General features: G+C 36.4%; 1 protein-coding gene, 1 long non-coding RNA gene and 1 pseudogene across 2 annotated transcripts; all 3 read right to left on the bottom strand.

Moving 5' to 3' along the window:
• Positions 1–363: 363 nt before the first annotated feature.
• LOC149684728 (uncharacterized) lies at positions 364–924 on the bottom strand (annotated as a pseudogene).
• A 4,741-nt stretch (positions 925–5,665) lies between these two features.
• LOC149684727 (uncharacterized) lies at positions 5,666–6,625 on the bottom strand. Its single transcript, XR_016383979.1, has 4 exons — positions 6,544–6,625; positions 6,375–6,464; positions 6,155–6,309; positions 5,666–5,883 (listed from the first exon to the last, which is right to left on the bottom strand). It is a non-coding gene; the product is annotated as an uncharacterized LOC149684727 (long non-coding RNA).
• Positions 6,626–6,776: 151 nt separating this feature from the next.
• LOC149684726 (uncharacterized) lies at positions 6,777–13,410 on the bottom strand. Its single transcript, XM_089870899.1, has 4 exons — positions 12,251–13,410; positions 7,406–8,918; positions 7,052–7,252; positions 6,777–6,989 (listed from the first exon to the last, which is right to left on the bottom strand). Exons 1-2 carry the CDS (start codon positions 12,999–13,001, stop codon positions 7,408–7,410), a joined length of 2,262 nt encoding a protein of 753 aa, XP_089727025.1. The 5' UTR covers positions 13,002–13,410; the 3' UTR covers positions 6,777–6,989; positions 7,052–7,252; positions 7,406–7,407.
• Positions 13,411–27,959: the final 14,549 nt, after the last annotated feature.

Genomic DNA, 27,959 nt, shown 5'->3' with positions numbered 1-27,959 from the left:
GGAACATCATCGGAACGTTTCGGAGAATTTGTAGTTAGGTTACACGAAGCTATACCAGATAACTTAAAATTAAAGTGCGAAATGGAAGTCATACAGTTAATGTATCAATACTCATCTAATGTTGATTCAAACCCAAAATTTTAATAAAATTGACAAAGTTGTGCATATTTGCTGTTTCAATTAAATGATTTATCGTCGCACACCTGGTAGATTCCATTGCCATGGTACTTCTCCACTTTCGCTCGAAAAGTAGGAAGTGAAAGCCTTTCGGACATCACTAGCTTCAAAACTTTAGTTTCTTGCATTTGTGGGTTCAAAATTCTTCAAAGCATTTGCGGGGAAACTATTAAGAATCGTGCGCCATTATCCATTTTGAATGTTTTTTAAATGGTCTCTACGATCACAGAAACCAGGAGGGAAATATAGTTTTGATTTCTCCTTTTCTTCCTTCTGTTAGTAAATAATTGTGTAATACTACACATGCTTTTACTACCGCATCAGTATTTGACGGCTTTAATAAAATCGGATTCCGGAAAATTCTCCACCTGGCTGCTAAAATGCCAAACGCATTCTCACTGCATCGCCTTGAGGGAGAATGTTCTTATTATTTAAATTTAGGATTGTTAAATGTGTTTAATTACCTAGCACGGCTTAAACTGTTGTTAAATATCCTTTTAGACGAATCTAACTTATTCCCAGGATATGGCCGCATAAAATTTGGTAGGAGCTGGAATGCTTCATCCCCGAGAAGAACATACGGTACCATTAGGTCACTATTTGTGAGACGTTGTGGTCTTGGAAATCCGGCTTTCCCAGTTTGCACAGCTTGACCTAATGACGAAGACTTAAAAATGCCACCATCGGAATGGGATCCATAGCCCCCAATATCGACAAAACAAATTTGTACTTTGCGTCAACAACTGCAATGAGTACTACAGAATTAAAGCCCTTAGAAAAATAATACTATTACTATGTGTATTTCAATGAACTAAAATGAATTAAACATTTTTAGTTTTTTACTTTGTAATTGTGATATAGTGTTCCACTTTTCCCTGGCTGCTGTATCATTATGTGCTTCCCATCTACAGCACCGCAGCAAATCGGATAATCGCATAGTATTTCATATTCGTTAGAAATTTTCATCCACATTTTCTCATCAAGTACGTACAGTAAAATAAATTATCAAATTATCCTTATATTCAAAGAGGTGTAGACATTTTTCCAATACAGGTAAATATAATGTGCTGTAGTTTTCCCAAGACGGAATGCATATGTCATATTAACCATGCTGGCCCCAGATGCAAAAAATCTTACGGGAAAATTAGCATACGTTCTTGTCAAAAATTAAAAGTACTTGTTAAAGAAAAATAAAGTTGTTTACCTTAAAGTCAGTGCTAGTCTTTCTCCGGGTGAAATAGGGGAGCGACCGGAGGATAATTTTTTAATTTTTCCACAATTAATTTCAAAACTTTGTCAAATAGGTTTGGATTCATTCTTGTGAAATTTTTGAATTTTTTTTCATCATTTTTCCTCATACTTTTTACCTTAATTAATAATTTATTACAAAATTCAAAATTGTGCTAAAACATAAACCAAGGCTTAGCTTATCGATACTTACTAGTGTTTCATAAAATCCTTCGGTCTTCCTATTTCTCCATATAGGATGAACCCACCAACGTCTACGCGAATAATGCCTTTTTTGGACAGAGAAGTTTGGTAATAGAGCTGAATTAATAATAATTGTCGTCTTAATAACAAACGGCGTTTCCTTCGATTGATAATCGCCATTTTTGCGTTTGTGTTTTTTTGCCCGGCTGACCCCACAGATGGCCAAAGCCACGCTAGTTTGGAAACAGATGAACGTTTGCCGCAAGATGTCGCTGCGCTATTTTATCAATCGCTGGACAAACAATTCTAGCGCGCGCGTTTTGAAATTTCTCAAGCTCAGTCTTTCCAAATTTCAAGCGCGTTTGGAAACACACCTTTATTTCCTATATTCAATGATAAATCTAAGCACAGTTTCATTGCCAGACTCCCCTAGTACGCTGGCTAATCATTTATCATCTATCCCAATGGCTAAATCCAATTAAGATTGTACTTCAGGACAGAGCTAAAAATAAAATATGCCAAACTACCACACTATAGGGAAGAGAAAATCTTTTTAAGACACACCAAAGGAGGGGCCCTTTGCATTAAAACTGAATGGCTAAATGTATTCCTGTTATTGAATATAAAATTATTATGAAATTGCCATCTTTTCCAAAATACTACAAAATTGTATTTCTTTTCCCTCGAAATATTGCCAAATTATTGCTAGTGGTCTTATTTAATGGCATTTTTAACAAATTACTATTTTAGATTCTTAAATTAGGTTAAAGTTAACCACAAAAGATGGTAATCTATTTGTTGAATCTCGTGCAAAGGTTAAGAGAAATATCCGTTCTGAATAAGATCTTGTTGACACAATGACATTGCAAATGGGGTTCAAAATTAGCGTGAAAGCAACTGGTATATTCTGGTCTGGGTTCATCAGAAATAGTCGAACTAAAATCTTTGTCATGGCATCACACCCTCGTATATATCTTACTTCATCAGCTCAAATTAAGATTAAAAATATTGATGTAACGTCCCCTTAGCTACTAGCTCTCAGTCTATTGAATGACAAACTATTTCCTTTTCTACAGCATGCGGGAATGAGCACTGGAATAATTAATCACCACCATATGTACGCAAAATTTATAAAAATTAAGACCGAAGTAAAAGATATTAATCAAAACGCGTCTTGGATTTAACCAAGACCTAAAAAGTATCGATAAGAACAAGGTTAATCACTTGACTGAATGCGCAGATATTGAAACTTTTTTTAATTAAATCTTACATGCTTAAGAAAGTAATGTTCCATCACCCTATTCCATTGAATAAACTTATTTTACTGGTATTAAATTTTTTCCCTCTCAATAATTTTAAAAATTTACTTATCTGGGGTTTTCAAGCACAATTCCATTCCCCGAAAACATTTTATAACTACATTTATTATCGCTTTTAAGAGTTTTCGTGTGGAAAAATACCCTATAACCATAAGCATATCAAACCACCCGTAAGCGTGAATTTGCGGGAAATTAGCCACACGCATTGTCTAGGTAAAACTCGCGACACAAGTCTTCCTGGTAGCACAAAAGGGAAACTTTATTCAAATCGAGCAAGGGATGCTACCGGAAGCTTGGGAATAAATACAAGGATTAATATATATCTTAAACTTACCTATTACAAGCTCTACCTCTATTAATACTTGTAATCATAACAAACATTGTCGTCTGCTAGTGGGGCTAAAACGTAGATTTTGAAGTTCGCGTAATAAAGGCATGCGGCAACCTACACTTTTATCTTTTGTACTTGTCCTATTCATAAGAAACTGCTTAGATTTCCGAGTTATATGGTGGTAGGGGAATAGGGAAGGAGAGAATTGCTTCGTTTTCTCTCCGGTGCTCTTGTACAATGGTGATTACCCGTGGTCTTATTGTGAATTCACGCTTACGGGTGGTTTGATATGCTTATGATATAACTAGTAACTACACGTAACAATGACATAACGATTTAGGGTAGTCTGATTTAGCCTCTGCTGCGCCCGATACGAACAAATACTCGAGGATGTATAGTTGTATACATCCCCGTTGCTAGAAGTACGCCTTGGGCCATTCTCATGCCTTGTCTTTCTATGGCCTCGTCACCAAGGCAATAGCCCACTCAATTACGCGTTAAGCTGCTCGAGAATTCTGTGTGAATTACTTTTTAAGGTCAGCAAATAGTAATTGTTTTTGAGAGCATTCCTCGCCTTGAAATAGGACAACTACGAAATAATTCGACCAAATTGAAGTTTAAATATTCGAACAAATCTTATTTTATAAATATCTAATACCATTTCAATTTCTATAAAACTGTTCTACCAAATACATACAGTGGGCTACCAGAAGTCTCTGGGGCTACTAGAAATACTGCATTTACTATAGAAAGATTCGCAGCGACAAATTTAAAAATCCCATATTCCTTTAAAAACCGTTAATAAGGAAGCTATACAGACTAAGTAGCAGAGTCGAGCCACAGTGTCGTAGATCACGCGACTCGGTGAACGCAGGCTATATTGCAAAATAACCAAGTCAAAATTTTCAGGCAACGACCGCGCTTAAGTTAACAACTACAACAAAGAAAATCAAAAAATTACGATTATCATGCACGCACCTACTGCTTGCGAACCATGGAAATGCCATGGCATAGAACCATCGCTGCTACCCAGCAAACACAAAAGGTCCCGAAGACATTCGTGAGAGATATGCTTGGGGTATTAGTGATATTCACAGAACATATAAAAAACTATATTTATAACTTTGGGATGTTCCTCGGGTAACCAAATGTCATCATTTCGATCACCCATGGAATGTCCATTGTATACATTTCAAGATGTTACTTGGATATTATATGGACTTTGCAGGTATGTTCACCATACCCTCATTTTACCCTGGGCGTATCCTCAGATTATCAGAACGAATTTTAGAAAAATTATGACCTTCCTAGTTATATGGAATATTTGAAAAACATTGAACCCCTAGTTATATTCTCAGGATATCAGATGAAATGTTAGAAAAATATCGAACCTCCTAGTTATATTCTGAGGATATCTGATGGAATATTTGAAAAACATTCAACCCCTAGTTATATTCTCAGGATACCCGATGGAATATTACAAAAATTATGAACTTCCTAGTTTTATTCTGAGGATATCTGATGGAATATTTGAAAAACATATAACCCCTAGTTATATTCTCAGGATACCCGAAGGAATATTACAAAAATTATGAACTTCCTAGTTATATTCTGAGGATATCTGATGGAATATTTGAAAAACATATATCCCCTAGTTATATTCTCAGAATATCAGATGGAATTTTAAAAAAATAACGAACGCCCTAGTTATATTCCGAGGATATCTGATGGAATATTTGAAAACCATTGAACCCATAGTTATATTCTCAGGATATCAGATGAAGTATGAGAAAAATATTGAATATACTGGTTATATTCGAAGAATATCAGAATGAATAAAAAAAATTTGTAATACCCCATGCAGCTATACTAAATTTTTTTTTTCTTAAAAAAATAAACAATAACCAAGTAGTTCTAAAATTCCATTTTATTTAGCAAATAACATTTGATTTCAGTTCATGCTATTCGTTATATGTGTTTGTCACTTAGCTGTTCTTTTTAGCAGCAGTTGCTGCTTTGGAGCTTACGCGATCCGGGGCATGGGTAAACCATGATTTTATGTTTTTTTCTACATCAGCAATTGTTGTATCTTTGAGATTTTTTCCGCTCCTTACAGTCTCTGTTAAGTTTATAAATCAGTTAATCATCAAACTATATATTCGGAATAATTATCTTACCAATTATAATTTTCATCAATCGCAAATTAATTAAAGGAAGTTTCTCTTTTCTTCCCTCCCAACTATACTGTTTAGCTAGTTCATCTTTAAAAACATGTACCAAAATTCGTTTGACGCAATCATATAAGGTAATTCCACCAAATTGATTGGTTGTTATAAATACAGATTTTATCGTAAAGCAAAATGAAAATCTTTATTATGAAACGTTTTTCACTCACTAATTTGGTGACATTCTCAAGCGAGCTCAGTGTCTCTTCTAGTAAATTAATTTCGCCTTCATTGGTGAAAGGAAACTGAAACATTTCCTCTAACTGAGCCATTTCCTCTCCCGATATTGGTTTAGGTTGTCCGTTCTGGGTGTTTCTCAAAATACAATCTAGGGTCTCCATTATTTGTCTTTGATTAGACTTCAGTACCTCCTGATTGCGATATAAATTGCGAATCAATGCTGTAAAAATTTCGTAAAATTAAGTTTGATTCACTTGGCACATAAGTCATTTCAAAATATTTAGAATAACACTGAACGTTGGCGTCCATGTCGTCAAGAATTAAAAAATTGAGCCTCCTTTTAAACAACCTAGGCTTAACAATTCGAAAAAGTACAGAGAGCTCTCAAAAGATGAGGACGATTGATTCAACTGTCGAACTTTAAGTACCCTTTCACGCTAGTTTTTCAAATTCTTAAGCCAAGGTTGCGTCTTTGTAAAGATTGTACGAACATTCACTGATTGAAACCATGCTATTTGTAGAACCGTTTGGTTTTGAAGCTGGTGTTTTATCTTTTTGCCGATTTGGAGTAGAGCTTAACTGCTTCTCCCTTTTGTTTTCATGATTGTTCTTGGTCCTACACAAAATAAACCGTCTCCATCAGAACCTGTTTTATCCAGAAAATAAGAACAGTTATCAGTAGTTTTCAAATAATAATTTATAATATATTACCTTCATTTTCACTTAAGCTCAAATCGTAGTCATTTCTGGATAAATCCAGTTCTCTTTCCGGTTCTGAACGCAACTCATTTTCATTAAGTTCTTAAGGAGAAGGAAAAATAAAGTAATAATATTTTTAAGCCTATCTCTAGCTTTGCATGATAAGAACGGAAATGTGTACCATTTTCTGGCAAATCATTTAAAGATCGACTTGTGCTTCCCATAAAAGGCATCTTCGTGAAGTTTGCAGGCTTCTTGTTAGATGTTCCATTCGTTGAACTGCCTAAGAGATTAAAATTTATTAGAGAAAGATTAGCCCAAGCTGGACATCACATGCCACCACGTATTACAATTTTTCAGAAGTCAGCGCTCGTATTGTTAAACTATAAAAATGAATAATAATAATTACATTTATTGCTCAATGACGAAAGCACTGGAATGTCAGGGATATCTAAGTTATCCGATTCCTGTTCCAAATCCTCTGCAGAATCTGAATCAATGTCATGATTTGGTTTTTTTGACAATTTCTGTTTTTTCTTTTCCCTGGACCAGTTTCGTGTTCACTTGCAGAAATATCAGTGTCCTTAATGTATTTAACCATTTTCTGCCAAGCTTCATTAAAGGTTTCTGAAATGCCCAAAAAAAATTATATAATCAATTTGAAATTAAAATTGCCAATTTGTTATTACCATAATTTCGAATAATTTTGATTTCATACGTCTTCCAGTCTTTATTTGCTGGCGTCAGTTTTTTAGCGTCGCGTGATGCACTTTTATCCCCTGGCCAGTAACACATGGTTTTTTGCTGATTATTAAAAACCCAACTACGGGGAATAACAGCTACCCCTCCTTGGGTGAACTCCACTAATTTGAAGTTAAGATCCATTTAACCTAGAGATAGTTAAAATCTTATTAATGCGTTGCAACTATCAAAAACGAACTACGCAGGCATTTTAAAGGAATTTTAATGCATGAATAATAATTAATGCAACAGAATGAATAAGGCTTTAGAACGTCTTAGACATAAAAGCTTAAAAAACCTACTTTTATTCACTAGGATTATGCAGAAGTTGCAATACGACAAATTCATTTGAATTATCCAGTGGGTATTTTATAGCTTTTTGTAGTACAAGACCAAGAGACCATTTCATTGGAGCGGATAATTTTGATACCCTAAACACACCAACTTTTGATGATAAGCACGGGGATGTAAAATAATCTTCTACTGTCAAGAATTTTCTACCCACTAAGAATAGTTTTGAAATGTCACTTTCTGAGGTAACGAGGTTTTCAATCACAACAATTGAAGAGTCACTTAAAACACAGCAGTTATCTCGTTTTGAAATTGACAGTATAAATTCTGATAGTATAACTTTCCTATATTGAGTGTCAATACACCCCTCTAAAAGTGGACCTTCTTCATGAACCATACTAGGGTAAATTTTAGTTTTGACTTTTGAAAAACAGCTATACTTGCTCTCCTCACTAATACGATTTATTGCCTGCTTTAATGGATAGCCTGCATTTGCAATTTTATTTTTTAATGTAAAAAGATAATTCTCAAATTGATAGGCACTAAACAAATCCAAGTGCCCGTACTTTCTACAATCTCTAGCTAAATGCAATAAACCATGCACATTGTATGAAATAAGATGTTTCTCATAAAGAACACCATACATTTTAACAAAGTATTTAAGGAGATATTCAGGAAAATCAATCATTTCAGCTGTTTGCTGTGGGGTGGCGAGAATACGAATTGCGACATGCAATGCTCGAAAAGTCTCATAATGTGCTTTAGGTAGCACTTTTTTCAGAACTACTAGGCCTGAATAAAGTAAAAATTGACGGAACTCTGTCGCTTTAAATCTGTCAACATCTTTCAAGCTCCGAGGCTTCCTAACAAATTCGGAACAAGTTATCGGAGCGAAAGATTCAAGGCAATTAGAAACCTCTAATACCTGGTCAGGCCTAAATTTATAAAGGGCATGTTTCCCTTCAGCCCCCATCCATAACTTTAAAGTCTTTTTGACAACCCCCAAGCAAACAAGATGCATGTAGTCTAACGGAAAGTCATCAACAATATCAATGTTCAGAAGGTTTTCTAAAATACTGGTTCCATGGTGGTGTTCTGCCTGAGATTTATTTCTAAAGTTAGTGTCTGTTCGTAACTCAATATCCTCAGTAAATGGGAAACAATGCCTGTTTCTACGCCTTATTCCTGCTTGTGTGCATTTATCGCACCCATAGAAACCATTGTGACCTTTGACTTTACGAATAAAGGCCCTAGCTGGAGTGTCACAAATAAACCCTGCTATTTCAACCACTTTTGGATTGCCATTTAAAGTTATTCCATTTTGTATTAGAAGAGATGCCTCGGCTATGAATGAAGATAAAAATTGATCAGAGCATTTAGGTTTGCTTAATCCGTGAAATAACCCTATGACAAAGGGCTTGGAGTTTGCTATAGTAGAAACTGCACCCAATATTGGCAAAAAGTTGCTGGTTGTACTAGTTCCAATTGGCAAACCATCAATGTTAATAAAAATTTGGGTCATTCCTATTTTAGAGGCCGTTTTCCATAGTGGTAAATTTTTTAGTAGGATGGTAGTAAAAATAGTAGTATTTCCCCTACATGGAAAAGCAAAACCTATGATGGAGAAAATAGTATGAATTGCTACATTGTGCCGACTAACCATAAATTGCCGCCTTTTCCAAAATATTGCTGACTAACCATAAATTGCCGCCTTTACCAAATTATTTCTGACTAACCATAAATTGCCGCCTTTTCCAAAATATTGCTATATTACTGTCTTTTTCCGTGTAAAGAGGCGCATACTTAGCCTTTCGTTAATAAACAGGAAAAATGAAGTGGGGTAATGCACTGGCCTTTTAACAAGGCGTTTTAAGTGTTCTAATTGCGAGGCCAGTACAGAATGAACATGCAAAACGAAATGTTGGAATAATACATTGGCCTTTTAACTAGGGGTCCTAAGAGACCTAATTGCGAGGCCAGTACAGATATGCCCTTACGTTCAAACGAGATTAGACCAGGTTAGGTTAGGTATGGTTTAGACGAGGCGGGTGAAATTTCATGCCGGGCCTCTCAAGTAGGCGTTGGTAGTGGCCTACTTGAGAGGCCATTAGAAAATAAACATGCAAAACGGAACCGTGGACAATTACACGGGCCTCTGAACTAAGCGTTTGTAGTGGCCTACTTGAGAGGCCAGTAGAGAATAAACACGCAAAATTAAACTACGGACAATACATGGGTCTCTTATCTATGTTTTTATCGTCGGCTACTTTGCCGTTCGTGAATAAATATTAAAAACGAAATGGAAGTATCACATTGGCCTTTAAACTAGGTGTCCTAAGTGGCCTAATTGCGAGGCCAGTACAGATATGTCCTAACGTTCAAACTAGATAAGTATAGGTTAGGTTGGGTTGGGTTAGGTTAGGTTAGGTGTCGGGCCGCTCATCTTCGCGTCAGTAGTGGCCTACTTGAGAGGCCAGTAGAGAATAATCAAGCAAAATGGAATCATGGACTATTACACTGGCCGCTCAACTAGGTGTCTGTAGTGGCCTACTTGAGAGGCCAGTAGAGAATAATCAAGCAAAATGGAACCATGGACTATTACACGGGCCGCTCAACTAGGCGTCAGTAGTGGCCTACTTGAGAGGCCAGTAGAGAATAAACGAGCAAAATGGAACCACGGGTACAATTACACTGGCCGCTCAACTAGGCGTCAATAGTGGCCTACTTGAGAGGCCAGTAGAGAATAAACGAGCAAAATGAAACCACGGGTACAATTACACTGGCCGCTCAACTAGGCGTCAATAGTGGCTTACTTGAGAGGCCAGTAGAGAATAAACAAGCAAAATGGAATCATGGACTATTACACTGGCCGCTCAACTAGGCGTCAGTAGTGGCCTACTTGAGAGGCCAGTAGAGAATAAACAAGCAAAATGGAACCATGGACTATTACACTGGCCTCTCAATTAGGCGTCAGTAGTGGCCTACTTGAGAGGCCAGTAGAGAATAAACAAAGAAAATGGAACCATGGACTATTACACTGGCCGCTCAACTAGGCGTCAGTAGTGGCCTACTTGAGAGGCCAGTAGAGAATAAACAAGCAAAATGGAACCACGGGTACAATTACACTGGCCGCTCAACTAGGCGTCAATAGTGGCATACTTGAGAGGCCAGTAGAGAATGGTATGTTATCGATTGGGCGTGTTATCAAAACAGCATTGTCCAAAACGGCTTTTTCATAAACGCGTTTGCCATTCTAGCCATTTCTCGTTTTAGCGCATTTTGATTACAGCGTTTATATCTTGAGCGTACGAAAGTACGCCTTTTCCAAAATATTGTTGTTTACTTCATTAACTTCCCAAAATAATATGCCTTTTCCAAAAAATTATATTTTATATTTACTTCCGATATAACATTACTCCTTTTTGCATTCCAAAATGTTGTTGTTTATCTTCATTAACTTCCCAAAATAATATGCCTTTTCCAAAAAATTACATCTTATATTTACTTCCGATATAACATTACTCCTTTTTGCATAACATTGTTCTTTGTCCTATAAACTTAATATAATAGAGATTTCCCTCCCTATCAATCACAGTTTGGGCGGAAACAGCAACCGCTGTTTTGGGAAATAGCGCTGTATTGAGAAACGCTGAAACAGCAACCGCGGTTTTGCTTCCACGCGGTTATGCAAACCGCTGTTTTGGGAACCGCGTTATTCCAAAACGCTCTTTTGAAAATCAAAACCGCTCAACTACCCGTGAACCGTAGAGAATAAACAAGCAAAATGGAATCATGGACTATTACACTGGCCGCTCAACTAGGAGTCAATAGTGGCCTACTTGAGAGGCCAGTAGAGAATAAACAAAGAAAATAGAACCATGGACTATTACACTGGCCGCTCAACTAGGCGTCAGTAGTGGCCTACTTGAGAGGCCGGTAGAGAATAAACAAAGAAAATGGAACCATGGACTATTACACTGGCCGCTCAACTAGGCGTCAATAGTGGCCTACTTGAGAGGCCAGTAGAGAATAAACAAGCAAAATGGAACTTGGACTATTACACTGGCCGCTCAATTAGGCGTCAGTAGTGGCCTACTTGAGAGGCCAGTAGAGAATAAACAAAGAAAATGGAACCATGGACTATTACACTGGCCGCTCAACTAGGCGTCAGTAGTGGCCTACTTGGGAGGCCAGTAGAGAGACTATAGACACCTGCATGAGAGGCCAAGGTGTCGGGAAGTTGCTTTTGTGACATAATTTATATCTATTTTGAGCGCATTTAGAGTCCAAATGGATTTTATTTTTTGGAAATATTGTAGAGATGAAACCTCTTAGTGAAAAGCGATTATTATATTTCAGAAAAACGTCTGTATCTACTGCTTGAATATTATGGCCTCCAAAACCGATTTAATACCCCATACTTTTATACAAATTGAAAACTTTCTGCCTTTTCCAGAAGTTTTTAATTGGTCATACGACTGACTTGTAAATGTAGTTTCATACTGCGTTTAAGTCGATCAAATGGCGTACTTTGTATGCAGTTTTACACTGCATGCCAGAACTTCCCTCACGTAAACGGGTATAGTTCTGCATGTAAGAACTGCTCTAGCGACAGGGGATTTCGTTCCCTCAAGGCGGAACCTTGCTATAAATATAGCATTAATCACTAATAATAATTATGAATTAAATATACAGTAAAACCACATGAAAGCGTTTTAGTCAGATTTTAGTTATCCATAGTATTTTCTCCCTCATCGGTTTAGCTTTTCCGTTTTAGGAAAAATACTACTATTTTTACTACTATCCTACTAAACAAATTTCCCACTATCCCCTCTAAAATAGGAAAGATCCAAAAATTTTAAACACCGAGACTGTCGCCGCTAAATCGTGTTCACGTTGGACCATGTAACGAATTCCAGCTTCTAGACCAAAATGAAAGTATTGGCCGGGTGGTATTTCCTCTACTATTGAAAATCTAGGCGTGCGTAACAATGTTCGAGAGTCGCTGGGAATATCTTTAAAGCAATCGTGATTTTTCAAGATCTTTAACAGGTCATTTACGGCATTTCTGCTGATCCCAAAACATGTCACCCATCTTGCCAGACTTGCTCTCAAATGTTCTGCATCAGAGCCTTTGAGTGTTTCAAAAAAATGATGACCATTGTCGGCGGGAATATTACGATCCTCGGAAATGCAAATTTCTCTATCAATTTCATCGATTTCTGCTTCAGAGATAATCGATGCTTCAATATATCCTCCAGTTTTATCATCACTATCACTCATATCATCACTATTTTCCGTAGAGCTACTACTAGCTTCTTGGTATCTAACTTCTTCATAGTTATATAAAAAAAATTCGTCTTGATTTTCGTTTGCTACTGTATTAATTAGCCTGGCTCGGTGACGTGAGAACAAGGTTGACAATGGCTTGTACCTTCCTTTCGGCATTTTAATGCTAATACAATACAAATATAAAACAGTTTTAAGCTTAAAGTATATTTTATCGGTAGGATACCTATATAGCGAAGTTCTATTTAATATGCAAATCTCATCTATTTGGTTGTTTAAAATAACAGACCCATCAGATAATCCAGCTCCGAAAATCATCTCAAGTCTTACACTATGGGCAATGGCGTCTCATATCTTTCCATTTTAATTTGGTTTAAATTTATAATTAACTAAAATAATAAACACCTAGCATATTTTAAACTCTCATATCATTGCCTTAGCTTTAAAAATAACATGGAAAAGTGGTGGTCCTTTCCTTTACATTATTGTAATACCATAGATTAAAAGTGCACGTGAGGAAATTTTCACGATATAGGATAGGCAACTCCCTATCTCGAACGACTGCTTATTCTTATTATTCTCTGTTACAACATCGGTTGTCAGCACGCGCAAAGCTAGGTCTCTATGCAGCCAAGCTTTGTGCTTGCTGACAAGAGACGATGTATTTCAGGATTTAAAATATCTGCGAGATTTTCAGCTTGAGTGCACGGACATCTAGGATTTATTATTTTGTTTTAAATACGTGAAGTAGGCTGTAGTCTTTTTCTCGAGTTTTTGAAACTAAGGCCTAGAGGTCTGTGCACCCGAGCTAATAAAATCTCGCGGATATTTTAAAGCCTGAAAATCCTGCAGTTTTTCGTCTCTTGTCAGCACGCACGAAACTGGGTTACATAGAGACCTAGCTGTGCGCGTGCCGACAAACGATGTTGTAACAGAGCATATACTGAACAAGTTGTGGTTCGAGATAGGGAGATACCTATCCTATAGGGTGAAAACAGTTTCCTCACGCGCATTCTTTAGTCATGGTAAAACTGCAGTGAAATGTAATCCTTCATATTCACAAAAAACCCCAGTTAATTCTAGATAAATTATGAAGCTGAAGCTGTACGGTAGTTGCTCCTATCTAACCACTGCTCTCTAATCTAACACTAAACCTAAACCTCGGATCCACGTGGAGGGGAAAAAAACCCCCGAGCAGCTGGAATCTCTCTCTCGTGTCCCCGAAAAGGCTATTTGTAGTAAAGGGGGAAAACACCCTCGCTGCCCTAAACTAGTAAGGACAAGGAAGAAATTCTTCCATTATAAAGTTTAGGGTTTAGGCTTAGCTCAAAAATACTTTGTTCTTCTATCTCCGCAGTTTTAGGCCTAACATAACACTCTAATGCCATAAGAACATGCATTAACCACGGTAAATGTGGCTATGCTAATACAAAATTAGTCCCTACAAAGAAATTAATTTAAATTTTGATTATATTTTACCTGATTTTCGTAGTTTCTTTTTACCGTTGACAAAGGCTTAAGACTTCAGACCGCTGGATTTGATAAAGCTGCCGGTAACGCGTGAATCTTTTATTTTTATTACGTTTCAGAAATGAAGCGAAATATAACGAATATAAATTTTAAACTAATTCTCTTTATAATGTCGCGACTAGCGTGGCACAAATTAAACCGATTCAAGACACGAAAACGACTTGATATCACCGCCGCTTAGCTAATGAGCTTAGAAAAAATGGCGATTCCGCGAGCTCTTCAACAAAACGCTGCCGCATTGCAAGTTTGCATTTTGCAACAAGTTTCCTAGAAAAAAAACCCCGTACTCCCGTAGGCTTGTCCAGTCAGAGTCAGCGCCCTCACCCCCTCCCGCCTGAAGACATCGTGGTTTTTTAGTTGCCACCTAGTGTATATTATTTATTTATATATTTTTTAAATTCGACATCACAATTCAATTTTAAAAAATTTTAGTAGAATTCATTGTGGTAAAATTAGAGCTTTAAATATATTTTCAACAGTAAATATATTCTCGTTATTTTTTATAATTTGATTACTTAATTCCCTCGATCCCCACACCTACAATTTTAGTTTCAAAATTTCACGCAAAATACCCGAGGCGCTACAGTCCAAAAATATTGGATATCCAAGGGGTGCCCCAAGGTTATGGAATTTTTTCAGAGTTTTTGGGTTTCCCAAGGACATCCAAGATGCCATGCAAAATTTAACAGGATTTCTGGAGATTCCAGGAACATACTTGGAGCAACCATTTTTATCGGGTTTTCAAAGGGGATTTGGACCTGTTTCGGACATCTATTGGACCAATTGTGTTTGCTGGGTATAGACCCTTTCTACGTAATAAAAAGAGATGTCAATCCTCAGTATCGGGACATACAAGGGGGTTCACCCCTCGCCGTCTCTGCTCTATTTATGATTTTTCCATCGAGCGAGATGGAAGGCAAAGTTTTACCCCATGTCGAAGTGGTCTATTACATGATTCAGTTTAACCAAGAGTAAAAATCATAACGTCCCTATTGAAAGTGTTGCCATTGTTGAAATTTGCACTAGAACAAAAGGTTTCACTATGGAGCGTACGGGGCATGAACGGGGATATGTTAGCAACCTATTAACGACACTATGTTAAACTGAAATAAGAAGAGCAATCAACCAATGGATGACTTACGTAAAAGATGTAATTTTATCTGAAATAGTTAAGAAATTGCCGAAGGATTTTTTGTTACCGTTTCACTCAATAAAGTATCAGCTTCCTCAGCATTAGCGGCTAACCAAGTATCCTCAGCCTTCACTGGAACATCAGGTCAAGTGAAGTGCGAACTATGCGATGTGAATGAAAAATTGGGCTATACAACCAACAAGTCAGGCAATATAAAGTGGATAAGTTCAAAACATTTACAGATTAATCACGTACCACGTACATTAACGAAATCAAAAATTAAAATCAAAACAGCATATTGTTGCACTTTCCCCTTGACTACATTAAAGTCTACAAATGCGAGAGAAAATGTGACGCAAGATAATTTCCCTTCAATTTCTACATTAAGACAATATCTGCATTTTTCCACGCTCTTTGACACTGTGAATCCTCCGCAGATTTACGACAAAATAATAAATAATCCTGAACTTAGTGAAGGCCCTCAAATCGCAGATAATCCTGAAATGCACGATCTCGAATCTATTGTTGACCCTGAAATATACGACACCCAATACATTGATCCTCAACTGCCAGATTCCCAACCAGGTCCAGCTTTCGACAGTAACAGAAACCCTAAAGCTTACAGTCAAAGCCTTCAAGAAGGAGTTATTTCACGTAACTCAAACATGAATTTAGTCAAAGATTCTAATGGAGCGTTCACGTGACACTATCCAACTTTAGTCAGCCGACTAGTCTTCCAGACTTCGCGAACCGACTTGTCAGGTCAGCCTTGAGTCAGCCCACCGTTCACACTATCTGACTTGTCAGTCTGATATTTGTTCTTACTCATGCCCCTAATAAACTGATCTGAACTGAACTAAAACTTATTTTCGACTGAATAGTTGTCTGCTACTATTATATTTATCGGCTGTTGAGGTAGTATTTGATTGAGCTCCAAGCTGCATTGCGTATTTTAAAGCCTTTATGTAAATGGATCTCCATACCGATCATCGAAGGAAACAAGCAGCTTCGTTGCTGGGAATCAAGATACTAGCCGAAAAGAAACGTAAACGTGAAACAACGAAGCGCAAAATATGGGTGAAAGAATGGATTTCAAGACGAAACGAGAAAGGAGCTTTTAATTTAATTAAAGAACTTAGGCTTGAAGATTCCCTGGATTACAGGAATTATCTTCGAATGTCTCACGAGACCTTTACCTACATTTTAAACGCTGTAAAATTTAGAATTGAAAAACAAGATACATTATTTAGAGAAGCAGTACCAGCAGCAGAGAGACTCGCTGTAACACTGAGATTTCTTGCCACAGGTTTGTAACATCCCTTTGCACATTTGGGATTCTTTTGTGGAAATGGGACCAAACTCTTTTGTCTTCATTTAGGAGAAACAATGCATTCCCTTTGCTATCAATTCCGTTTGGGCCTATGTACTATTCACAACATAGTGTACGAGACCTGTGAAGCTATATATGATGAACTAGCGCCACTGTAAAGTTAAAGCCACGGGGTTTAAATATCTGGAACTGTTCTTAATTTTGTTTGTTTTGACAGCCACATTATTTACCCACAATCAACAGAAGACTGGTATAAAATAGCGGAAGACTTCAAAACTAAGTGGCAATTCGATCATTGTATTGGAGCTCTTGATGGCAAACATATAAATGTAACAGCACCACCAAACTCTGGCTCGTATTTTTACAATTATAAGGGCACTTTCAGCGTGATACTTCTAGCTCTTGTAGATGCTAATGCTAAAGTACATGTTGTCCAGGGATTGAATGATATTTAAAGTATTATATTCCATTTTAGGCTATATTTGTTGACGTTGGCACTAATGGTCGATGCCATGATAGTGCCACGTTCACAAACACAAAACTCCACGAAGCACTAACCAAAGATAAGGATAAATTACCAAAACCCAAAGTATTAACAGGCCGCAACAAACCTATGCCCTATGTAATTGTTGGGGATGAAACTTTTACATTAAAACCTAATGTTATGAGACCGTTTTCAAAACACGAGCTGACGTTTCAAAGAAGAGTGTTTAACTACAGGTTAAAACTGAACGTAATGAATTCATTACCATTTCTTTAGTATTTATGTATGTTTAAATGTTTAGGCTTTCAAGAGCCAGAAGGATATCTGAGAATTTTTTTGGGATTCTTGCTAAACGGTTCCGCATTTTGCTGGGAACTATTCAAGCCAGCCCTGAAAACGTAGAAAATTTTGTTCTGTGCATTTGTACATTGCACAATATTTTACGAGAACAATCAAATAATATGTTAGATGATGATATTGGTGATGATGATGTAGAAACCAGCAGGAAAAAGAAATCAGATGATTGCAGTTTAAAAGCGTTACAAAATGAAGGGTGCTATGCATCGCAAGCAGCAAAGTCTGTTAGAGATGAATTTACTGCGTATTTCTGTAATGAGGGTGCATATGAAAAACAGTGGGCACGATTGTATAATTATTAATAATTCTATGGCATATGATAATTGTTTAGCGGTTTCTGCTCTTTTAATTAAAAACAAATAAATACATTTTCATTCACATGAACATTTTTTTATGTTTCTTCTCAAAACTTAATTTCATTATTGCTAATTTCAATTCATCGGAGTCTTCCGAGCTCAAAATTCTCAATTGGGTTGCTAAAAACATCGCAAATGTATCGTGTTCGTCTACCACCTCTTTTTTTGGAGGCGTAGACTTGAGGCACTTTAGGGCTTCCTCCATAAAATCATTCTCTAACGAACTATCATCCTTCCTTCTTTTTCGCTTCGGAGACGTTTTTCGCTTTTCATTAGACCTTACATCTGTGGCACTTGAGCTAGAACTTGGCCCTGCCATATTGTCCACTGTCTCGCTGTTGGTTAGCGCTTGCTCCTCAATGTCTGACGGCTCTATTATTTCATCTTCAAAAAATTGAGCATTTTCAACGGAGGATGGATTGGTTTCCTTGACAGCCTTTAAAATGGAAGCATATGTTATGTATCTTAACTACATTCGTAGTCAAAACAACTACTACCAGTTCAGCCATATCCATGTTTGACCGCCCTTTCCTTGGTTGAACAGAGGATCTGATAAATTCCATGTCGTTAAAAAAATTCCCATTTTGGTGTGTACACGTCATCAGTTCCAGCGCCACTTGTCTTTGACTGCGTCACTTTGGATGATTCTCGCAGAAAGTACGTTCGTAAACCCTCCCAACGAGCCTTTACATCGGATGCTGTATTCAAACGTTTTCTTTTACCACACGTAAACAGTAAACAGAATTTCAAGCATGGTGTCTGCATGCTCATTTCAACCATGCAGGACGTTGTAAAAGGTCTACGTGTAGCGTACCTGATCAATCAATAGAAGCTCCTATTTCTTGAAAAACCTGGTCTCTCAAGCCGCTTTTCTTGTAATTCTGGTGCTTTGGATTATAAATATGTTCATGATCTTTTACGACGTCAATTAACTTTCTCGTGTTGGCAGCATTCCAGTTGTATTTCTACGAAAGGAAGGTTTTTTAGTATCAATTATGTTATTTAAAACCATAGTCTTACCTCTGGTTTATTTTTGGACGTCATGATGATGATAATATTCTTAACTTTGTTGCTAAAGCCTTAAGCCTCTTTTCCCTAGTCTAGCAGACGACAAACGAAAACGAGCGGAAAAATTTATTTACGTCATTTATCACGTGAATATTCTCGCGTTCTTTATTGGCTATTGAACCATCCGACTTTAGTCGGCCTGACTCAAGTCGGGTGCCGGGGCGACAAAAATCGGGTTCGTGGTCTAACAAAAGTTGGGTCAGGTGCGGCATTCACACTACCGGATATGTCGGCCCGACTTGTCAGGTCAGCTATGTCAGCTGACTAAAGTTGGATAGTGTGAACGCTCCATAATTCTGAAGATGAAATCTTCAAGTTAAAAAGATTTCTTGAAGTAAACAGTTTTAAGCATGACAACAAGCTGAAGAAGTTACGGAAAGAAGTAAAACAGCTAATGAATAAAATTAGCAAAGCTTTGAAGAACAACAAAAAGTTAACGATGAAGCTCAAAGAAGATCTTATTGATAGACATTTTCCTAATTTGCCCGAAACTGGTAAAATGTTTCTTAAAATGCATATAAGATTTAATAAGAAAAAAAGCACAAGAGGAAAAGCTTATAACAGCACCGAAAGGCAGACATGCTTCGCGTTATATTTCCAGGGACCAAAAGCATGCAATGTTCTACGTAATTTTTTTTTTGCCTGCTCCAAGGAGATGGCTTGAAAATTTTCCGGCTCAACCTGGTATGCAACCCGGACTTTTGCAGCTGCTCAAAGCTAAATCGCAAGTTATGTCAGAAGAGGAAAGACTGTCTTAAGTTTTGATGAAATAGCATTAAAAGAGGGATTGCAGTATGACCCCAATAAAGATTTCATTGATGGGATTGTTGATTTAGGTAATAAGCGCACTGCTCATCAGGCCAACCATGCTTCAGTCTTTATGCTTGCGAGCTTAACATGCAATTGGAAACAGCCTTTGCCTCTTATTTCGTTAAAGACAACATGAAAAAAGATTCCCTTCATGATAAGCTACTGGAGGTTATAGAAACAGTTCTGAGCACTGGTTTTCAACTGAAATTAGTTGTCATCGACCAAGGAACAAGCAATATATCAGTATACAAGAGGTTAAATATAACCGAGGAAACTCCCTGCATCATAATTCAAGAAAAAAAATATTTTTATACTCGACGTTCCTCATTTACTGAAATCCATACGAAATAGATTGAAAGATAATGGATTTTAAAGTAGGAACAGATAATGTTTCATGGCAACATATCAAAATGTTCCCTTCAGAATGGAGAACTGCCCCAAAATTAACCTCAAAACATACAAATCCTACAAATATTCAGAAAAGGAAAGTAAAATATGCTTCCCATGTTTTTAGTCAATCTGTTATTATGGGAATGTAATTTTACATGCTTCAAGGAAACCTCAAAGAGGAATATGTAGGAACTGCTAATTTCATCCAGAGAATGGACACACTCTTTGGCATCTGTATTTCAAATAACTTAACTGACACTAAGTGGAGTAGGAAACCTCTGAAGAAAGACTGTGAAGCTTTGAGTAAACTAAAAGAAATGAAGGAATGGATAAGTCAAACAAGGTTGATTGTAAAAGACAAGAAGGTCTATTAATGGATGGAAAATTGACTTCTTATACTTACGCCAACTGTCAGACAACCTATTTAAAAACTATAATATCAAGTTTCTGTTGACAGCAAACCTTTTTCAAGATGTTCTTGAAAACACCTTTTCCAAATTAGATTCCTGAGCGGCAGCAACGATAATCCCACATGACAACAGTTTCGAGAAAACTACAGGAAAATATTGGCATCATCACTCTTTGCTTTATTTCAAAGAGCAAACTGTAGTGGCGCATCTGATAATGACATGCATTTACTTGAACTCATTACTCGAACCAGGGTTCAAATGACGAATAAAACACCAGAAAAAGAGGATGTTACATTTTGCAATTCAATTCCTGACGTAACACATCTTGACCAAGTAAATTTTGATGAAACTGAAAACAAAATACTTATCTACGTGCCTGGATATGTTGCAAAACGTGTCCTGTAGAATCACAATTGCAGTGTTTGTGAAACTGCATTTTTTTAAACCAGGTAAAAAGATGACAGTCAATGATGAAATTCTCATTGTAATGAAATCATACTTCTCAAACTCAGAATCTGATTGCGGTGGATAAAAATTTCCAACCCATCAATTTGCCGAAGCCATACTTCGGATTAATAGTATGTCTCAACAGATTCATTCTAATATTTTACACGAAAGGAATTTGAAAGCGGAGATCATGTGGCTGCACAAAAGATAAGCCAGCAAAATCTCTCTACCGACAATTTGTCCAAAAACGCAATTAGCGATTGAAGATTTGTATACCCGGTTCAGAATTAACCGCACTATTGTACTTTACAATGAAGAGACTGAGTTTTTTAAATCTGAGACTAGAAAAAGTCGAAAGTTAGCTAAGGTTTCACATGAGTAATGTTGTTATCATTTTATTCGTTCATTTATCAAAATCCAGAGTTATTTACAATAAAAAAACTTACAAAAATAAAAAGAACTTAGCAGACAAATATGTTTTTTACACGTCATTGCGCAATATTTTTTTAAATATTTAGTTACTTTACTCGCCGTCTGGCGGCACCACCGTGTCCCTTTTTGGTGCCTCGTGCGCCTATTAGTTGGCCTCTCCTATAGAGCCCATAGCTCGTATCCTTCCTCCACGATATTATAGTCCTATTTGCCCCCCATCCAACCACACTAGAAACTTAGGGTTACGACAAACACAGGGCCCCCAGGCAAATTTCGAAAATATTTATAAGATTTATAGGTATTTTTTTCGTGAAAATATAGGAGTTTTATAGGACGGTTTTCCAGAATTTTACGATTATATAGAATAATAAAATATTAATTTTTCTTTTATAAATAACCAGTACTGCGAAAAATTTATTTCCCATCTCTTTTGATCTAGCAGATGACAACTAGTAGACTCCTTATTAGCTGCGCGCCGAACGTCAGTTATCAGAACCATAATATACCGAGCTTTTTTAACTAGTTATGCTACAATACTATAAAAACCATCCCATTTATGATATTTTTATTCATTTAAGATATTTTTTTAGACTCACTCTTGAAATCTTGAAAGATTCTGACCATTTTGCGATATGAACTTGTCATAATGAGCTCGAAACGTTTTCCGAAATGAAACCAATTGGTAAGTTTCACACAGAAACACTATTGCAGTACACGTTAAGCCTATTTTAAAATATCGGTATGAGCATTGACATTACAGCTATTGCACTGTCTCATGTGAGATAGTGAAAAGTCTCACACAAAACGATATTATAATTTAAAACAGATAGTCATGTAGAAAATACTACCTAGTCATGTAGAAAATACTACCTAGTCATGTAGAAAATACTACCTAGTCATGTAGAAAATACTACCTAGTCATGTAGAAAATACTACCTAGTCATGTAGAAAATACTACCTAGTCATGTAGAAATACTACCTAGTCATGTAGAAAATACTACCTATATACTGAAGTTTAAAAACGAAATAGGTTCTATAATATAAACACGAAGCAAGCCTTTCATCGCCTAATTAAATGGAAAGGTCAGGATTCATTTTGAAAACAAGATGACCCAGTCATATTACTTTTTACCGCGCTCTAGTGACAAGAATTAGTATTACTATATTCATTATAAGATGACCCCAGCTATTTTAGAATTTCGGGGTTTTTTTTCATTGTTTATAAAATAGCATTCCTATTATGAATAAAATCAATCTAGTAATAAACTACAGTAACTTACTCATTAAGTTCATTTTAAACTTAAGCTACAGAACTTTATCTTAAATATATTACAGATTAATATTTATTAATTAAATTACAGATTAATATTTATTAAACTAGGGTTGGTACTGGTAAATGTGAACGATTCTATTTTTTCTTTAAAATTTTGTATCTATTTTTGGGCGGCTTAAATTCCTTTTAAAAGGGCTCTATTTGTAGATTGAATATTGAGGATTACGATAAAAATGGTATGAACATTGTAGGAATACGTGAATGAAAGATACGAACCTATATACACACCAACTCGGACTAATCAACTTAAGTTGATGCCAATTTTAGGTGTTGTTTAATACAATGCCATCGGGGAATAAGCTTTACGATAAAAATGGTATGAACATTGTAGGAATACGTGAATGAAAGATACGAACCTATATACACACCAACTCGGACTAATCAACTTAAGTTGATGCCAATTTTAGGTGTTGTTTAATACAATGCCATCGGGGAATAAGCTTTAGCAAGAGTTAAAATTATCCCACGATAACAAACCTTAGTCGTTAGATAGATAACGTTTTTCACTATAAATTTGATATTAATATCTGTGGTTTCGATTCGGAATTCGATTTTAAAAATAGAGTTGGAAAAACCAGGTAAAAATTGCAAATGTTTCAATGTTAGTTAAAATCCTTTTTAAGCTATTTTACTAAAAATAACAGTGGTGCAAGGAATCTACGTTCGGATAATATTAACTTTAAAATACATCATTGACCCAATTGGTAAATTTATCAATTTAGCGGTAAGAGGGCGGTAGCTACCACAACTTATTGGGCGGGAAAGCGAGAAAACAAGACAGCTGTTATGCGAGGTATCAAAATAAATAAGACTTCTCAACAAATTAGTGAACATTTTGACTGGGGCATTGTTTAACTATATTATCCTATTATCCTATTATCACTTATCACATCTGCGTAAACTTTAATCTAGGTGCATGAATTTAGGCCCTACGTAATGGTAGCTGCTTTAGGGTTGCCACGGAATTTTCAGAACCAAATTCCCTGACTTCTCCAGGTTTTCCCTGACCTTTTTCTCAGATTTTCCCTGACCTTTTAGGCCGAAAGTGTGAATGTTTACAGCACGTTTTAAGTGCTAATAATTTCCAGGATTTCCAGGTACTGTGGCAACCCTGTCCTTTCCTAGGACATTTTTAATTCCTCCCATTTGATTATCATTGTTGTTCACATTTGGGTCCAGTGTTCAGTCACTACCTCCTTCAGTATTTAGGGTCAGGGTGTTTACAATTACCAGCGATTGTTCACATTTCGGGTCCTCTAAGGGGATTGGGAAATAGGATATTGTGCAAAATTTAAGAGAGTTAAAAAGCTGAATACATAGCGATTTGTGTCTAAAGAATCATATTTCATATCCTGAAAGTTCCTGGTGTCTAACGTTAGCTCTACAGAAGTTATAAGTATAATATTAATTAAATTAAAGTATAATATTAATTAAATTAAAGTATAATATTAATTAAATTAAAGTATAATATTAATTAAATTAAAGTATAATATTAATTAAATTAAAGTATAATATTAATTAAATTAAAGTATAATATTAATTAAATTAAAGTATAATATTAATTAAATTAAAGTATAATATTAATTAAATTAAAGTATAATATTAATTAAATTAAAGTATAATATTAATTAAATTAAAGTATAATATTAATTAATCCACAGTAAATTCCTCAATTAAAGAAAGAAATTGCTATTAGAAGAGGCCGTGAAAGATTTTTAACGTAAATTAGATGTGTTCATCTTCATCGAGGTTAAAATCTAGAACTCACCCTACATGCTCAATAATTTGTGAAAAAACTAGGGGCCGTTGTTTTAGTTACAAAGTATAAAAAAGAAACGTTTTCAAGATTAACATTAGTGCAAAGTTCAAATATAATACCACAATATCAAATATAATACCACAATATCAAATATAATACCACAATATCCTTTTAGGAAATGAAACCTCTTTTGCGGTAAATTTTGGAAAATATTTTCGTTAAAAATATGAAAATATTTGTTCAGTGAGTTACTCTAAAATTGAACAATAATTACTATTCAAATAACGATAAAGTCAGCATTTGACGCTTTATATGTAATGTTTCTACAATAAAATTGTCCACGGCCTATGGACTCAACAGCAACTTTTTAGTTGTGACAAAAATATACAGAAATATAATTGAATAAATTATGTGGAATTTAATCAATAAATTTATCCAATTAGGTTATTTTTATAAATATTGGGCATTGAACATCATGATGGTTTTGATTTGCACAATTATTGAAAAGTCTTAGTAATAATTTATGAGATTATGAATTTTATAGATGTAACCCATTTAATTACTGAAAAAGGTTGTGCGTGTTAAGGCCGCTAAAAGTGGTTCTGGGGGGGGGAGGAGGCTTACAGACTCGAACAGAGTATCGTAGTTGCTGTAAATGAGGGGCGTGAGGAATAAGAGTAAATAGAATGGGTGAAATAATTTTTGATTCTAAAACTATTTTTAAGACTAGGTCTGTTTTCAACTTAATACTTTTTTCTACATTGCTGAAGTGCATTTGGGGGAGAAGGGAGGAACAATCGAGAAAAGGAATAGCCAAAAACTTGCTTATAAAACCATGACTCATGAATAATACGAGTGCACACTTTTACCCTCTCCTGGAAGGAAACTCCGCCAACCTGCCGCTACTAACGCTACCGCCTGTTGGTACTGCCGCCAGCTATTGCCACTGCTACTGCCGTTGTTAGTATTTTTGGAATAGATTCGTCATTAGGGATGAAATTAGAACTTTGTTTTCTGGTTACTGTCTTCTAGTCTATTCGTTATTCTAATAATTGAAACATATTTTATAAAATTTATAAATTATATGATATATTACGTTTCGCGTTTAGAACAATGGAGGCGTATAAAGTGAAGTTTTGCAATTACCACGGTATTTCGTGCTCTGACTGGATCTCTAATCTTACAAAACAATTTGATGTGCTGAGTAGGAACGTTGACGGGGTGACTAAGTACCACATCAGGTGTGGACTACACTTGTTCCCCGTGCCGCATCCAAGTACCCCCGGCCCGCCTACTTGGATTTGATCTTTTGCGACCACTAACCCGGGAAGCGTTGCTGGAAGCAATCGAGAGCCAGGAGTACCGACGTCCACTTTCGGCGACGAGGGAGTACAGGCTTTGCTATGAGGCGCAGAGCCAGGTAAATTAACAGATTATGAAATATTTTTACTTAAAGGATCTTATTAAAGTTAATAAAAATTCATTCAGTCTTTTTGGACATGAAGTGTAGGTTCTGTAAGAGGACTTTTGGCGAAGGAGAACTTCGTGTCTGGTACTGCGATATGTTCCGCCGCAGGACCTACAACGCGTTGTTCCACTTGCAATGCAAGGACGCGTTGAGGTACGCTAAGTCAGCCGAACATATGATAGCATTCGACTTGTTGCCCATAGCGGTTCAACAACAAGTCTGTAATGCCATCGACTCGTTGGTTAGTAATATCGTCACCTTTTTAAATTATTTAATTATCTTAATCCTCGTAGTCGAGCCGGCACTTTTAGATCTCATCGTGGACGTCTGTACTACTGACTCACGATTGCTTCCAGAAACGCTTCTGGGGTTGGCCTCTGGGATCAGAAAATTTGGATTACTTTGGGCAAATTTGGAAAGTGATTGGACACATTTTTTCAACAGTGAAGGAAGTTGATCTCTTCAAAATTGGAGATGCACTATCTGAGAGGAAAAGTGGCAATGAAAATGTTGAAGACGATTGTAAATTGGGAAAAATTTTGCAACTATCACCTTTGTCCGTTGTTTTTTATTGATGCCACTACCGCCAATCTTGCTAACATTTTCTTTCGTTCTCAAACGATAGTTCGACGAGGAAACTTTCCTTTTGGGCGCTGTTGAGGCACTGGACACGGTCGTCTTACTAAAGGGACTATTAGGAGTCGTAGTAGATGGATGCGAACGAGGCCTATTTAACTGATTGCCTAGTGCAGTGTCAATTTTAGAGGCTTGGCTAGTGTCCATTGGCGAAATAGCGGATTTAGCGGTAAGGGTATTTACGCGCAAATCGTCTCTTACGAGAACCTGCGTTGGTCCCGGTTTTGGCATTGGCAAGTTTCAGCGCTCGTTTCTTGCAATAAAGAATATCGCCCGTACATTTTTCTCCGTAATTGTTGCGATTTCTTCAACGGGCGAAGTATTAGAAACTAGCGATTTTTGCGATAATGGAGATGGATTGTTTCAGATTTTCAAAGCGGTTGACTCGAGAACTAGTGGTTGGTGGTGACTTCGGTGGTTTCGACTAAGGCTAAAACTGTATGAAATGAACGTGGTGGTTCGTGTAATAATGCGGGGGAGATGCTTGGGTCACAGCGGCATTGTAAAGAAATGACAAACAATTTTCGATTTTATCACTGGTATTTTACAACGAGTTAACAACTTCGGTATTGGATATCCAAAGTTGTTTATCAACCAAGATATTTTCATCATCTTGTTCAATGATTTTCTCTTCAATGTTTTTGCAATTTGGTTCGAAGGGAACGAGAACAACAGTTTCGGATGAAAGTTCTACGTTTGATCAAACGCTAGCTAGCACTAGGATCACTAGGATTAACGTATCCCGGACTGACGACGCAAGAAGACGTTGCGAATTTAGAATATTCTGACACGACTAAAATTTCGGCTACGGTTTGAATTTCTAACAACGCGGAAGCGATGGGAACTAGTTGAACTAAGTCAGACCTTCTTTCTCCAAGGCTCAATATTTCTTCACTTTCAACAAGATTCGCGCGCATTTGGTGGTGGTATCAAACATACATCACTCGATTTATCCGTGAAAGGATCAACAACGGTAGAGGTTCTAAGAATCGAGCTATTATTTGCAATGTTATTTTCACAAACAATGTGCTTTTAAAGGGATAGAATCAATCTTTTGACTACTAATGAAAAGCTTTCATTTTTTTAAAATCAGATAGAACCTAAAATTACGATTTCAAAAATATATAGATATTGATAGTTTTAATAACTTAACTATTTTTAATTAATTAAAAGTATTTGTTTTCGGCGCCGCTCCGATCACTGCCCCCTCTACAGTCGTTTGCAAAAAACACGAGCGAAAAAAACTAAATTACTCCCGCGACCCTCCTCTCGCTCAGAGGTACGGAGATTTACTCCTAAAAGTAGTTTTCATACTATTCTGCATTTTCGCCAAA

This window comes from Phalangium opilio, unplaced genomic scaffold (assembly GCF_054372755.1).
Source record: "Phalangium opilio isolate 3A_F unplaced genomic scaffold, DU_Popi_V2 ptg000032l_1, whole genome shotgun sequence".
NCBI classification, from domain to species: Eukaryota; Metazoa; Arthropoda; class Arachnida; order Opiliones; family Phalangiidae; genus Phalangium; species Phalangium opilio.
The sequence above is the reverse complement of the archived record's forward strand: the minus strand, read 5'-3'. Positions and strand labels throughout refer to the sequence as shown.

Coding starts and splice junctions, on each gene's coding strand:
- LOC149684726 (XM_089870899.1), bottom strand. CDS start 13,001: ATGATTTTCGGAGCTGGATTATCTGATGGGTCTGTTATTTTAAACAAC. Junction 8,919..12,250: donor GACAGTCTCGGTGTTTAAAA/TTTTTGGATCTT, acceptor CCTCTAAAATAG/GAATGACCCAAATTTTTATT.